We start from the raw sequence: 16,337 nt of genomic DNA on the forward strand, positions 1-16,337 counted from the left end.
GAGATGCCTGCCATCCACGTCGAGTTCACCGAATACTACTTCCCTGACGGAAAGGACTACCCCAGTAAGATTGGTTCCTACTCTCATTCTGTTCCTAGACTAGTGTTCTTCCCTCCTCATACTGGGGACCAACAGGGTGTGCAGTGTTTTATTCCAGCCTAGCGCTAACTCACCTGATTTGAACTAATCAAAGTCTTGACTTGGTGTTTTATGTGAATCAGGTGTGTTAGTGCTGTTCAAATACCTGTCAGAGGGAAAGGTGAATGCATTAGTGGGTCACCTCTTTTCTCTTCCCACTCCACTCATTTCTAGTTTCCAACCTCTATTATCTTCCCCTTGCATTGATTATCATATAATCTTCTCTTTCCCTGTCCTCCTCCAGTCCCTTGCATTGATTATCATATAATCTTCTCTTTCCCTGTCCTCCTCCAGTCCCTTGTATTGATTATCATATAATCTTCTCTTTCCCTGTCCTCCTCCAGTCCCTTGCCCCAACCTGTATGTGCAGCTGAATGCGCTGCAGCTGGTGCTGGACCCCAGGAGCCTGGTGTGGTGCAACCTGTTTGCCCTGGACCTGAGGCAGAGCCTGGAACAGTTCATGGAGCTCTACAAGCTCAATGAGGAGGAGCAGAAACCTGACGAGCACATCGACATCAGGGTGGACGGACTCATGCTCAAGGTAGAGGGCAGAAAGAACACACACACACACTCTGTCATGATGTTATGTTGGTATTCAAGTCACACACGCTCATATTGAGTATTTGGACACTTTGATTCAGTCATTTGAGAAATGCACATGCAAACGCTACCGTAGCTGTGTAAAAAGCCCTTGAAAAGGTCAACACACACACACCATTTCTCTTTATTTTAGGAGTGTAGTCTTTATATATAGACAGATTGCAAATTACGCTCATTAGTCATCTTGTACACATCGATGACCTCTGTATATATATTTCCTAATAATGTTTGTCTCTCTCTCTTCCTCTCTCCCCCCCTCCCCCACCACAGTTGGTAGTGCCCACGGACAGGGACCCCTCCTACCCCCAGGACCTCCCCCGCTCTGTCTCCGTCCAATGCTCGGAGATGGTGGCCACCAACACCCGCCACCCCCCCAACTGCACCCGCTCCCACCTGGAAGCCCTCCTCCTCTCCTTCCAGGAACAACAGTTCTTCTCCACCTCCTTTTCCTCCTTCCCTCGCTCCTCCACCTCCTTCCCGGTGGTCCACCCCATTTTCCAGCGCCACGCGCATGAGCAGGACACTATGTTGCACAATGTGTATAAAGGGTTGGTGTCGCCCTCGTTGGGCGTGGATGCCCTCAAAATGCCAGCCGCCACAGACTTGTGGGCGGTTCACTTTGCCCAGTTCTGGGTGGACTACGAGGGGACGCGAGGCGGGAAGGGGCGGCCCCAGCCCTTCGTCGACGCCTTCCCCCTCACCCTGTGGGCGTGCCAGCCGGCCAGACATGCCCAGCACCAGGAGCGGCTAAGGGGCGGGGCTTTGAGAGGGCAGAGAACGCCCCTTTCTGCAGCTGCAGGCCTGGCCAGGATCGAGTCTGTGGATACCGTGGGACGTCTGCAGAGGAAGAGGCTTTTGAAGGAGTACTATAGTACTGTTACGGACGCCACGGCAACCGAGGCCACGCTGCCGCCTAGCAACGGGCTTCAGAAGCCGCTGTCCCTGGACAACATCCCCCCCCCTTCATCCTCTTCCAGTAAGGAGGCAGACATGCACATGTTAGTGCACGTACAGAAGCATTTGAGCGCTCAGGTGAGTGATGATTAATCTCTTTTGGTGTATGTGTACACTGTAGTCTGTCTGTGTGTGTGTGTGTGACCACACTGAGTGTACAAAACATTAGGAACACCTGCTCTTTCCATGACATAGACTGACCAGGTGAATCCAGGTGAAAGCTATGATCCCTTATTGATGTCACTTGTTAAATCCACTTCAATCAGTTAAAGAAGGATTTTGAGACAATTGAGACACGGATTGTGTATGTGTGCCATTCAGTGGGTGAATGGGCAAGTCAAAATATTGAAGTGCCTTTGAACGGGGTATGGCAGTAGGTGCCAGGCGCACCGGTTTGTGTGTCAAGAACTGCAAGGCTGATGGGTTTTTCACGCTCAACTGTTTCCCGTGTGTATCAAGAATGGTCCACCACCCAAAGGACATCCAGCCAACTTGACACAACTGTGGGAAGCATTGGAGTCAACTTGGGCCAGCATCCCTGTGTAACGCTTTCGACACCTTGTAGAGTCCATGTGTATAGTTATGAGAATGTGTGTATTATGAAAGTACGGATAAATGCATAATGGATGGATGTTGTGATTACTAACGTGTGTGTGTGTGTGTGTGTGTGTGTGTGTGTGTGTGTGTGTCCAGGTGAGCCACAGGCAGTACATGTTCCTGATGCGGCTGCAGCGCAGTATCAAAGCCTTGCAGCACACCCTGCAACAGGACCTGGAGGAGATGGGCTCCAAACGAGACACGGCCAAGACCACATTGGACCCCCCTCCAGACCACCAGCCCTTCAGTGCCTGTGTGGGGATCCTGCTCAAAAGTGCGGAGGTAGCTCTCCTCTTGAAGCCGGTCCCCCAGCCCGATGGTCCTGGTTCCCCCATAGGGTCGGAGTTGTCCCCCTCGGAGAGTAGATGCACCCTGGAGACTGGGAGCGATGGAGGGGAGGGGGGAGATAGAGGAACCCACGTGGAGGGGGCTGGGGCGAAGGGAGGCTGTACGGTGGACCAGCTTATTTGTGGGGGAGGGGTAGAGGGTGGGATAACGCAAGGCCCCGCCCCTCTCATCCCCTCCTCCGCCCCCAACCGGAAGGCGTCGCTTGACGAGAGGACTGGGAGATCCAGTTCGGAGGAGTTGGGTGTGGTTTCCCTGGAGGCCCGGACTGGGGGAGAGGAGCCGGGGACCAGAGTTGATTGTAAAGCCCAGCAGGGTGAGTCCTCCGGGGCAGACCCCACTCTCTCAGACCCCCTCTCCACCAAAGACTGGAACGAGAAGAACCCTGGGGCCAGAATGCCTGAGTCTATGTCCAGGTAATTCCCTTCCGTCATTACCGTAATACAGTCTGGTTATTTAGACTGTCATTACCGTAATACAGTCTGGTTATTTAGACTGTCATTACCGTAATGCAGTCTGGTTATTTAGACTGTCATTACCGTAATACAGTCTGGTTATTTAGACTGTCGTTACCGTAATACAGTCTGGTTATTTAGACTGTCATTACCGTAATACAGTCTGGTTATTTAGACTGTCATTACCGTAATACAGTCTGGTTATTTAGACTGTCATTACCTAACAGTTCATTTCCAGCTATTTAGACCTGTAGCCACTGTCAATGACCAGGTATTCAGTTCAGTGTTTGCACTGCAGTCATTTAGCTGTGACGCAGCGCCACGGCAAAAAATATGGAACATCAAAAAATATTTATACAGAGGCACACTTTGAAGATGCTGGAACAGTCCACATTTACTTTTCCTCTGCAAACAAAACAAGTAAGGAATAGAAAACTCTGACAACCCCACAGTAGAATAGTTGATCTATTTACCTAGTCATCTTGTTGTGTGTTCTATGCGAGATAAATATTCCTCTCGAGGCGTGTTCAAGTTACGCGTGCCAAAGGGAGTGAATTTCCAGAATCTAATATAGGCTGCAAAAATAGGATGCATTTATTTAGAAGGCTGCTCAAACTGCACCGGTTTACACTTTATATGGCCTGCGTATGGTCTAATGAAGGAACGCCTGAATTAATTTAATAAATAACTGATAATTAACTGAACGAATGAATATAGGCCTACCTGCTTGCACTTTGTGCAGGTTTTGTATTCATCTACCGTGTTGTTGTCCATCCAAAATGTGGATTTCAATCGCGCAGGACGTTTCCACGGTGATGTTGTAGCCTATTCCCTTATCATAACCTTTCTTTGTATTTCTCTGGTTAGGCCTACATTAGCCATTTTCGCGTAAGCTAGGCTACCCATGAAAAGTAAACTTTGCAAGGTGTCGTATTCTCAGGTGGGGAGAGGGAACATAAGCTCTGCACGTGGACAAATTAGAAAGTTTTAGCACCACACAAATAAGGGACAGTTCCCGGCTCCACACTCTCAATGCGTGCTTGGCTGGTAGCCTTATGTCTGCCTCGGCGTTCACAGAATGGAATTCGCAACACAACAAGCTCCTGAGTTTTGAAAAAGTGTATTATCTTGATTTAAAATGTTTCCGACCCGCAATGTAATTGTTCTGAACCACGAGCCGACCCACGGGTTGAAAGTATGTTTTCATTCCACCCGCCATTCGGCTCACACGTGTATCCGACCCGATGCAGGACTCTACTAATGATTAGCCCAATAGGGTGAATGCAGATAGGCAACCCCATTCTTCAGTCTATTTATTTATAGCCACTATGCTGCATCAGTTGGGCTACAGGTGATAATGCTTATTGCTAATAGCATACCTGATCATTTGGACTATGCATGGTCCTCTGGTACAATCATTTAAAGAAATGTTCTACCAATATGTTATTTGGCTCATTTCTGGAGGTAGAAATAATATTTTGGTTGGTGTCAACATAATTGTATTTTCATTCATTTTTTGATAGAATGTCCTTTTAAAAAATCACCAGAACTGAGCTTCTCAGTCCTTGTACATAAAAATGATCTGGGGGGGACCCCGGACTCCCAAAATTGCTACACATTTTTCCAAAGGAAACACTGATTCAGTTACTACTATGACATATTGTCCAGCTATTCAGACTGTCAGTTCTGTAAAACGTTCACTGTGGGAAATGCAGGCCGATCGGCAGGCAGACCGTAACAGTCATTCAGAGGACTTATGATCAGCTTTAAATAAACACTCACTCCCATTACTGCAATACTCAAACACAACTATACTTCCTGCAGATGTCATTATAGTTACTCACTTATTCATGCCCAGCTTAGTAAACCATCATTACTGTTACTTGGTCATTCCCATCACATCAGTGTGTAGTACTACATCTGGATCATGTCTGTGTAGCTACGGTGACCGCACTGTACCTGGCCTATACGTCACAATATCAATGTTGTGACCCATAAGAGGTGTTCGTGTGGTTTCTGTGTTGTCCAATGTGCTCCCATACAAGGTGTGCGTCTGTGTCTTATGTGTGTAGATGTGTGTGTGTGTGTGTGTTTCTGCCTTGTCCAATGTGCTCCCATACAAAGTGTGCGTCTGTGTGTGTGTGTGTGTGTGTTTCTGCCTTGTCCAATGTGCTCCCATACAAGGTGTGCGTCTGTGTCTTATGTGTGTGTGTGTGTGTTTCTGCCTTGTCCAATGTGCTCCCATACAAGGTGTGCGTCTGTGTCTTGTGTGTGTGTTTCTGCCTTGTCCAATGTGCTCCCATACAAGGTGTGTGTCTGTGTCTTATGTGTGTTTGTCACTCTGCTACTCTACTCTGTAGCTCAGTGTGTCCTCTGCTCTGACCCATGCGAGGTGTGTGTGTGTGTGTGTGTGTGTTCTCTCTACAAAGGAAAGGCAGTTTGTCAGTGGTTTCTGACCGGCTCAGCTCCTCAAACACCCGGTCCACCTCCCTATATTCTATTTCCAACATGTAAGACACGCTATAGGTCTGTCTGTGTGTGAGCGCATTCCTTTAAATATCTGTTCACGTTGTGGTGTGTGTGTGTGTGTGTGTGTTGTATCTGCACGTAGACTTGTCTGTGGGTGTGTGTATATCTGTGGGTCTGTATCTGTTTCCAAGCTGCAAGTTGGTGTGTGTACCCGGTGAATAGTTTGTGTGTAGCCTTTATCTGGTGACTAGTAGCATATAGCCTAGGCTAGGTCCTTGTAAATGGTCTAGACCTGGGCCCGGTTTCCCAAAAGCATATGAAGGCTAAAGTTCATTGTTAGAACCAGCACTTAGCCTTAAGATGCTTTGGGAAACCAGGCGCAGGTCTATTCAATTCAAAACCAAGCCTCGAGGTCCATAGTACTCCTGTTTTTTTCCCCCCTCACCCTTCTGGTGTGTGTGTGTGTTTCAGTGGGCGTCTGATTAGGGAGCGTTCCCAGTCCAGTTTCTCAGTGTCCTATAAGAACATGAAGAAGACTCCGTCTCTGCAGTCCTTGGACAACCTCTCCATAGACAGCTACCTGATGGAGGACGGAGACACGGACGCATACAGCCTGCTGGAGAGAGGTAGGAACCACACACACACACACACACACACACACACACACACACACACAGGGCCCTGGGTCTGAACCCCTCCCTGTGAAACTGGATCCTAGACTTCCTGACGGCCCGACCTCAGGTGGTGAAGGTAGGCAACATCACCTCCACCACTCTGACCCTCAACACGGGGGCCCCTCAGGGGTCCATGCTCAGCCCCCTCCTGTACTCCCTGTTCACCCATTACTGCGTGGCCACGCACGTCTCCAAGTCATTCATCAGGTTTGCTGACGACACAACAATGGTAGGCCTGATTACCAACAACAATGAGACCGCCTACAAGGAGGAGGTGAGAGCCCTGGCGGAGTGGTGCCAAGAAATAACCTCTCCCTCAACGTCAACAAAACTAAGGAGCTGATCTTGGAATACAGGAGACAGAAGAGAGTGAACGCCCTCATCCACATCGACGGGGCCGCAGTGGAGAGGGTCAAAAGCTTCAAGTTCCTCACTGAGAATCTGAAATGGCCCCTTCACACTGACAGCGTGGTGAAGAAGGTGCGACATACCTCAGGATGCTGAAGAAATTTGGCTTGGCCCCTAATATGCTGACCAAACCGGCCGCGTTACGAGCGTTGCAAAATAAATGTACACGTTATTCAAGCATTTCATCAACTGCTCGCGCGCGTCAACGGGCGTCTGCGTACCAGGCGCTAAAATATAACTTGGCTCTATTTTAGATGCTTGACACGCTGCAAGTCCCGCCTCTTCCATCTACTCATTGGTTTTTAGGAGCATATACCCACCTGGGTGATTGAAAGATGAACTGAGGTCCACACTCCAGTCCAGTTGGTGGCGGTAATGCACCTTAAAGTTGGTTGCCAACCGCCATATAAAATCCACAGAATAAAGATGAACGAGTAGAGATTAATCAAAGAAAACGAACTAAAAACTAACCAGGTTTCCCCTTTTTTATCTGTGAATTAAGTAGACAACACACGATATTGTGAGACTAAATGGGTCAAAATTCTACAAAGATCCAGCTAAAAAAGTGTATCTATCAGGACAAATTAACAGCAAGCTAGCTAAATGTCCATGAATGTTTCATGTGTGTTTTGACCCCAAATTAATATAGTTGGGTTTGGTATTTGGGTATTTTAACCTGTGTGTCATGAACGCGTCTGGTGGGGATAGACAAAATCAACATGCGCACGATGGCACACGCAGATGCACGCGCGGAGCTGGCTTGGTTAGCATGTAAGACCCTCACAAACTTCTACAGATGCACCATCGAGAGCATCCTGTCGGGCTGTATTACCGCATGGTACTGCAATTTCACCGCCCGCAACCGCAGGGCTCTCCAGAGGGTGGTGCGCTCAGCGCATCGCATCATCGGGGGCATCTACAGCGGTGTCTCATGAAGGCCAAGAAGATGAAGGACCTCAGCAGCCCGAGCCACGGCCTGTTCACCCCGCAACCATCTAGAAGACGGAGACAGTACAGGTGCATCAAAGCTGGGACCTAGATACTGATAAACAGCTTCTATCTCCAGGCCATCAGACCGTTAAACAGTCACCACTAGCCGTCCTCCGCCCAGTTCCCTGGCCTGAACCTTAGTCACTGTTACTAGCCGGCTGCCCACTTTAGTAATGTAATAATAGTTGACATACTGTTTTACCCACTTCATATGTATATACTGTATTCTAGTCAAGGCTCATCCTATATAACTACTGCTATACTCACCTTTTCTATTCACATACTGTCTATACACACCATTCACATACATATATTAATATTCCGGACTCGGCTTCGGAAGCTAATTTCCTGCAATTCTATTCATTTTGCTATGGGGTTTTGCAATGGGGTTGAGCGTGATTCTCCTCCAGGCATCACAGGTCTGACTAGGGCTATCCGTGACTCACAGATCTTGTCACTGTGCCTCAATTTATGCATTATTTTATAGGAGAATAGAAATCAGAAATACACAAAATAATTTCTATTTGGCCTAAACATGGAGGGTAAACCCCAGCCTTAGTCCCGAGAATAAACCATGTTTCTATGCATCTTGAATGGCTTTTGCAGAGTTCTTATATTACATAGTTTGTCCAGGAGATGGCAGTTGTGAGCTGATGTGATCTATACCAGAATCAAGATTCTAGGTTTGTGTCTGGTATTTATCAATGTATCGGTAGCAGACCATCAATTAATTAATTATGTGTCCACAGACGACATGTCCATCTCAGGCTTTAAGGATGCGGTGAGTGAGCAGAGTGTCACAGAAATTGCCAAGGAGGCAGCATCGGCCATTGGCACAGGGGAGCAGGACGGTGCTGGCTCACCTGATACTGTCAGCGCCACCTCCCAGAGCATCGACGAACCCACCAAAGACATGGTAACACACACGCACATGAAATGTATGCAGGCATGGACACATGAACACACACCCTGCAGTACACACATGTGCATACACACTCACACACACACTATATATACATATACACACATGCATGAGTACACATTAGCATTTTTCATTTCAAGAACTGTCATTTTACCCTACTTTCTGAATTGATTGAGTTAACTTACATTTTTACATTCATTTAGCAGACGCTCTTATCCAACTTAATACCTCCCTCTCTCCCTCCTTCCCCCCTCCCTCTCTCTCCCCCCAGGTGTCGGTGCTGGTGCTGAAGGTGCAGTGTGTGTGTGTGGGGACGGAGGTGCGAGGGGAGAGCACGGCTGTCGCTCTGGAGGTGGGTCGTGTCAGACCCACACAGCTGGGAAACGTCAGCCTCCGGCAATACCTCAGCAACCGCAGCCTGGGTGAGGACAACGGCACACATAGACACACACACGCGCACGTGCATGCCCATGCGTACACACACAAATGTATACGCGCACACACATACATGTGGGCTAGTACCGACACACCTCGAGACACACACTGCAGTCACACACACACACTGCAGTCACACACACACACTGCAGTCACACACACACACTGTAGTCACGCACACACACTGCAGTTGAGCTATTCCCCATTCTCGTGGAGTACTCTCTATAGCTGGGTTAAGGCTACACTCACACACACACACACACACACACACACACACACACCCACACCCACACCCAATTCACTTGGTTTACCCTTCCATAACTCTTGCAGGTATGGTACCCACTGCTCAGGGCAGCACTATTGTACCCCCTGCCCCAGGCAGCAAAGGTATGTGTGTGTGGAACATAAGCATGGATGGGCATACACAAGCTTGCGCACAAGTGTTAGTACCTGTTTTGTGTGTTTTACAGTGTCTCTGATTTGATCATTGGTATGAAATGACAGAGATAGTCATTAGTCTTTTTGCTCCACTAAGCATGCTACACACACATACACACATCTGTTTTACTATCCTTGTGGGGACCAAACAATTGATTCCCATTCAAAATCCTATTTTCCCTAAACCTAACCCCAATTCTAACCCTAATTGTAGCCCTTAACTTAACCCCTAAGCCTATAATAGACGTTTTCCTTGTGGGGACCAGCGAAATGTCCCCACGATTTTCCTTGTTTTACTATCCTGGTGAGGACTTCTGGTTCCCACAAGGATAGTAAAACCAGAAACCTACTCACACACACTGTGTGTCTCAAGGGCTGTGTGTGTCCTAACTGCTGCAGTGAGACGGTGCATTAGCACTAATGGGGGTTTTGCTCCCATTACCAGCTACATTAAACCCAGTGTCAGTGTGTGTGTTTGTGGCACCGCAGGTTGTGTGTGCATGTGTGTCTCAAGCATGTCACCCTTACATGTGTGAATATTTAAGAGGGGGTTGGGGAGGTCCATATTAACCCCCAGTACTATGAGACAGTGTCCTCTCGCCTCTCGCCTCTCGCCTCTCTCTCTCAGCAGATTCAGTGGTTCAGGCAATGAGAGAAACACTATCTTAGCTCCGCCTCCTCCTTCTTTCACAGAAGTGTAATCCCCCTCCCTCTCCTTTCCTACCCCTCTCTCTCCCTCTCCTTTCCTACCCCTCTCCCTCCCTCTCCTTTCCTCCCCCTCTCCCTCCCCTACCCCTCTCCCTCCCCTACCCCTCTCCCTCCCTCTCCTTTCCTACCCCCCTCTCCTTTCCTACCCCCCTCTCTCTCCTTTCCTACCCCTCTGTCTGTCTTTCCTTCTCTATCACTTTCTCACTATTTCTGTTTTTACCTCTTACCTTCTCTCACTCACATCTCTGCCATTTCCTCCCTTCCTTACTGAGGTAGTGACAGATGCTTTAACATCGTTATCTTAACGTGGGTGTTCTTGCGTGGGTGCAGCTGCTGTGGCACTTTGCTGGCCTTGAAATTGCTTTATGGGATTAGTACCCCCCCAAAAGGGACTTTGCTTTACAAATTTGTCACACCTTAGAAATGGAATTCATAGACGGGGCGTCAGCAGGAAGGCAATGTCTGGTTGTATACCTGCCAAGCGGCCATCGCTGAGCCTTTTCTTTGAGTTGTGGTTGCAGTGATTCTGTTTGTATTGCAGCCAATCTATGCCTTCTCTTTTGAATGGGAATTGATTGATTACTGCGTGATTATTAATGATGTTATTCTCATTTTCTCCCCACTCCCCTCTCTCCTTCCTCTTCCTCCCACTCCCCTCTCTCCTTCCTCTTTCTTCACCTTTTCTCTCTCCTTCCTCTCTTTCCCTTGCTAGGTGGTGGTCTGGAGGTCAATTCAGACGGGACCACCCATTACCCGGAGGTCAGGGCTCGGCTGGAGAGCGGGCCCTGCGCCGCCGCCCACTCCCCCCTGGCCGAGACCAACGGTTTCCTCCAGCTGCGTCTCCATGGCTACCAGGCCAGCTTCCTCATGTCGTCTCTAAGGAACCTGGCTCACTTCCTGGAGGATGACTCCGCCCCCCAGGTCCTCCCCATGGAGATCAGCGTCAGGGACACACACATCGACCTGAAGGTGGGGATAGACAGACAGACGCACATAGACATACACAGACAGACAGACAGACAGACAGACACACACACATTAACCTCTGTCCCCCTCTGCAGGATGATGGTCCCCGTGACAACCCGTCTGACCCTGATCCCACCCCCATCACCCTGCACATCTCCAACCTGCTCATCCACAGGACCGACGATGGAGCCTTCTCTATAGGGGGTGAGACACACACACACACACACACTGCCTCAAACATTCACACACACACACACACTGCCTCAAACATCCACACACACACACACACTGCCTCAAACATCCACACACACACACACACTGCCTCAAACATTCACACACACACACACACACACTGCCTCAAACATTCACACACACACACACACACACACACACACACTGCCTCAAACATTCACACACACACACACACACACACACACTGCCTCAAACATTCACTCACACACACACACTGCCTCAAACATTCACTCACACACACACTGCCTCAAACATTCACTCACACACAAACACACACACTGCCTCACATTCACGCACACACACTACCTCATGCATACATACACACACACACACACACACTACCTCATGCATACATACACACACTACCTCATGCATACATACACTCTACCTCATGCATACATACACACACACACACACACACTACCTCATGCACACATACAAACAGACTGCCTCACACACACACTGCCGTATGCATCTACACATTGACACACACACATTCATGCCTCACGTATAAACACACACGCTGCCTCACACATTCACTTATACACACAAAGACAGTAACACACACACCCTCCTGCACCCTCCTCCCTAACACCGTTTCATTTCATCATCATACAATGACATGCCTTAGAAGTTTATTTCTACCTTTCCCTCTTTCACCCACTCTCTCTGTTGTCACAGTGGAAAATGCGCCTAAGAAAGAAGTCCAATTGATTGACAGCGGTCTGTCTCCAGTCCCTGAGAGTGTGGGTGTGGTCAGCAGCACTCCCAAGGCCACACAGACCCACAGCCCTGCTAGTTCTAGCACAACCCCCTCCAACAAAGAACTGGTGTGTAGTCCACACACACACACACACACACACACACACACATCACCCACTCATCCAGGGCCTAAAATTAACTTCTGCCACCTGCCAAATGAGGGTAGATTTTGGCATTGGCGGGTAAAATGTCTATTTCACCAGCCATGTTGGCGGGTGGTCAGGGCTCCACAGTGTGAGCATTTCACTCACATTTGTGAATATAAATAGTCAAGTATGATCATATGTATAGTAAAATAAATGCTGCAATAGCTGTTTTCAAAGTATTTCAGCCGGTTTGTTTCATAGCTGGTAAATTAATCGCACAGTCAAAGAACTACAAATCCTATATAGCCTATTCCACCTCGCGCTGCAACACTGCCTGGCTGGGGGCTTTGAGCACGTGAAGAGCTGAGTGAAATATTCATTTTTAGAAGCGCTGCGAACAGGCATAAAAGTTGGTCAAATTTACTTGAAACGAAAGCCTACTGAAGTGAGACTTTGTCGTTGTGTTTCTTGGCTATATACATTGTTTTGTTCACAAGCTAGGTAGTTTTTCTATGATTGAGATTGAACTGCTAGGGAAGAGAAGACAACCCTTCTACTAGTCAGACACAGCCACAAACCTGACTCTAGTGACGCTACCACGGTAACCTCCCGCCCTTAAAGGGGCAGGTGAACATTTTTGTCTCATCTGTGATATTTTGGTTAAAAGACTCGGGTCACATAAAATGAAATTAAACAATAACCACATTAGTTCTTACTAGGAATACATTTGTTTTAGAAACATTACAAACCATCTGTTTTTTTGTGTTTTGTTGGTGTAATTTTAGCGGGGAAAACACTATTTTGGCTGGTAATAAAATCTGAGTGGCTGGTAGATTTCTTTATCTACCTGCCACAGTGGCTGGTGGACCAAAAAGTAGATTTTATGCCCTGCACTCTTCCATAAGAATTTCACTTACACGCTCTTCTGTTTCCCCCTAGCTGTTGATAGAGGAGAACGAGTGTTTGAAAATGGAGCTGTCCAAAGCCAAGATGGCTCTAGCTGAGGCCCAAATGGAGAAGGACTCCCTGTTGCACCGCATAAAGAGTCTCAAAGTGAACAGCAGCTAGGGTAGGCCAACAGAGGCCCAGTGATCACCAGCCTGCAGTGCTGCATATCACCACAGGGGGGAAGCAGAGAGGGGAGAGGGGGTGCTGGATACTGGGGCTACTTGATATAGCATCATGCAAGTATTATTCAAGCGTCAGCAGGGTCATTCAAGCCTGTTCTGATGAAGGGCTGGTCGCCTAAGAACTAGACCTCTCACACACACACACACACACACACACACACACACACACAGTCCCTGAAAACCCGAGAGGGGGGCTACTTTTTCACTTCAGCCCGCCTACCACCCCCATCCTACCGCCAGTAGAGGAACTGGAAAGTGGACCCCCTCTTCGAAACAGTGCTGCCGTGTCATCCCTGGGCTGGGACTAAGACTGCAGTACACATGCTTGTTTTACATGATTGTCGTGCTTGTTTTTAGTTTGTCTCTCTTTAAGCAGTAAGTTAAAGTGTTCAGTCTCTCTCCAGTAATCCGACTCTGCAAGCCAGAGCTGCCTCCTAAATATTGGAGCGTATGGAGGGAAGGGGACAAATCTAAATGAAACAGCCCTCAAGTGGAATGGAGATGCCTAGGGAGATGGGTTGGGAGTCCTGAATGTTAGGCTTGGGGGAAAAGTTGCCCTCCCCGAATCGTTACCTTAAATAGGATAAACAATGCAAAAAGGGGGAACTTTATCATGCTTCAAATTTTGGAGGAGCGTATTCTACATGTATTATGACCTTATTGCATCTTTATGGGACGGGCTTACCTGGTTGGGTGGGGTGAGACACTGAATGTCATATCTTTGGAGGAATGTCTTAAAAATAGACTTATTTTGCACTGCGCTGAAACATAGAACATGTAATTTGGTGCTTATGAAAAAAATGTATCTAGCACTTAACCAATTGTACTTGGAGTGTGTGTGTATGGTAATGTACTTATGATGGGCAAAGCGTACACACAAATGTTTTCTACAGAATTCTGAATGGTTGCGCGTGTGTGTGTGTGTGTTCATGTATTTGTCATGTTACTAAAACAAGCATTTCATTGAATTGAAAGTGAAAATATACAATTCAATATTTTCACATTTACTTTTCTTACATTCCATTCCATCTAGTTGACGTCTTCAATGCCCATAATGTCCCATTGCACTGGCTTTTTTCCCTATTTTTCTACATGTAAATAGCTAGTTGCGTGTCCAGCACTTTTGAAATATATTCACTGTAAATATGACCCCTGTACGAAAGCATCCTCCAATCCGGTTGAGAACACTATTCTGTCTTTTCTCGATCATCCAATGAGTGGAAAGAACACTAATATGGACAGCAAGTTACCGTCTCTATAAAGCCTGGGGTGTATTCATTATTTGGATTCCGTTACAAAATGTTTTGCAACTAAAAACGTTTACTCCAAACCGAAAAACCAAAAAAGTTTATATTGGACAAATTCAGGTAGGTCCCTCCCTACAGGTAGGTCCCTCCCCATTGGTTCCGTTTGGTTCAGTTTGGTTCAGTTTGCGCTGTTTGGTTCCTAGAATAAACGGTTTCCGTATTTTTTTTGCAATAGTCTGCAACTAATGAAAACAGCTCTGCGCTCTCACCTCTGCCGAGTCCCCAACAATCGGATGATCCGGTTTTCAGGGGAAATGGAAAGAGAGCCTGTGACGCGACTTCCGCTTTTGGATGTTAACAAGGTGACGCTCCATCTTAACTCCTCCTCCACATGTACTGGATTGGTTGAACAGTGCAGAAGAGAACCTCCAGACAGGTTTTTTTTTTTTTGTCAAGATTTGTATGTAGAGGATCTAGTTTCAGGCGTTTATTTTACGCCTGCTATGTTAGCTTACTCTCTCCTCCAAATGCAGGAGGGAAAACACTGGCTCATGTGCTTTTCTGTGCGTTCATTCTATATTTGCATAATCCTATATGTGTACTTCACCAACGTGAAGTCGTGCCCATATCTGCTGCAGCTTCGTGCCTGTCTGCTGGGGAACCCTTGGGGGAGTGTTCTAGAATAGAGTAGAATAGAAATGAGCTATATTTCCCCTTTGGAACATGCTTTTGGCTCAACACACAGAATACAGTCAGCGGGCAGTACTGTCTGTAGCATCACGTCTTACACAGGGACGTTTCCAGTGTTATCATGAGATTTGCTGACATTACAATGGCTTGCCTCACCCTTTAAAGGTGCAGTCTGCAGGTTCTCTGTCCCGTATGGCAAGGAGATCAAGTAAAAACACAATTGCCCTGAAACAAAACTGAAAAAGGGCAAAAAAGTAGTTATATTTACACCAATGATGGCAACTGTTTTTCTTTCTTTGGTTTTCACTGGCAGGCTCACTCGAAATGACCCCACCCTAGTCCTTCAAAAAGAGCACAGTTCGGGAATACATTATTTTTCTACTTTAACTATCCAAATTGTAGACCTAGTCCAGCCTAGGCCTAGTTCAGTCCAGTCCAGCTGAATGTCTTTCCAAGCTGCGCTGTCCCCTCTCCCCAGATCTCTCTACCTTGATACGATGCAGGTTCACTTACCTGCTCAACACTGACAACAAGACTTGAAATGGCAGTTAGGATTTGAACACTTGATTGTAATTTAAAGGCTATCCCCCCCTCTCAGTTTCTCATCCACTTCCTGGTCCGAACAGACCTGCCCCCTCTTTACAATAGCTCCTCCCTTGACCTGCTCGGCCGCTCTCCTCTCCTGGGAGCTCCGCCTCCTGAGAACCTGTGTACAAAAAGAAAAAGACTTAAGATGTAATATTTGTCTGTCAAAGCTGCTGAGCTACTGATGAAAATAAAAAGGTATTCAATCAAAGATGTATTTCTCAATTGTCATGCTGTTGTACTTGCCTTTCTTGTACTAACACTTGCACTTATCTGTTCTTATTAGCAATGATTATGCTGATAGTTTCTCTATTGAGGAAACTTTTACTTACAATGACTGTGATGTGGTTGTTTTACCTAGCTACCTTAAAGGGCAATTCCACCACTTTCCAACCTCATGTTCTTTGTCTTCAGCAAAATGCCAGTGTCTACATATCTGAAGATGGAGTTGTTGTTTTTTTGTAGAAAAAAATATATAAAGTAAAA

General features: G+C 47.2%; 1 protein-coding gene across 1 annotated transcript in view; it reads left to right on the forward strand.

Moving 5' to 3' along the window:
* The window catches only part of LOC121543922 (UHRF1-binding protein 1-like), a 42,185-nt gene extending 26,121 nt beyond the window's left edge, over positions 1-16,064 (forward strand). Inside the window, 12 exon segments of the mRNA XM_045208910.1 lie at positions 1-64; positions 483-679; positions 1,009-1,770; positions 2,386-3,050; positions 6,030-6,184; positions 8,380-8,546; positions 8,824-8,974; positions 9,318-9,374; positions 10,846-11,102; positions 11,195-11,303; positions 12,033-12,181; positions 13,139-16,064. Coding sequence (XP_045064845.1) covers positions 1-64; positions 483-679; positions 1,009-1,770; positions 2,386-3,050; positions 6,030-6,184; positions 8,380-8,546; positions 8,824-8,974; positions 9,318-9,374; positions 10,846-11,102; positions 11,195-11,303; positions 12,033-12,181; positions 13,139-13,267 — 2,862 coding nt within the window. The 3' untranslated portion in view covers positions 13,268-16,064.
* Positions 16,065-16,337: the final 273 nt, after the last annotated feature.

The sequence above is a fragment of the Coregonus clupeaformis genome, chromosome 28 (assembly GCF_020615455.1).
Source record: "Coregonus clupeaformis isolate EN_2021a chromosome 28, ASM2061545v1, whole genome shotgun sequence".
Taxonomy (NCBI): domain Eukaryota; kingdom Metazoa; phylum Chordata; class Actinopteri; order Salmoniformes; family Salmonidae; genus Coregonus; species Coregonus clupeaformis.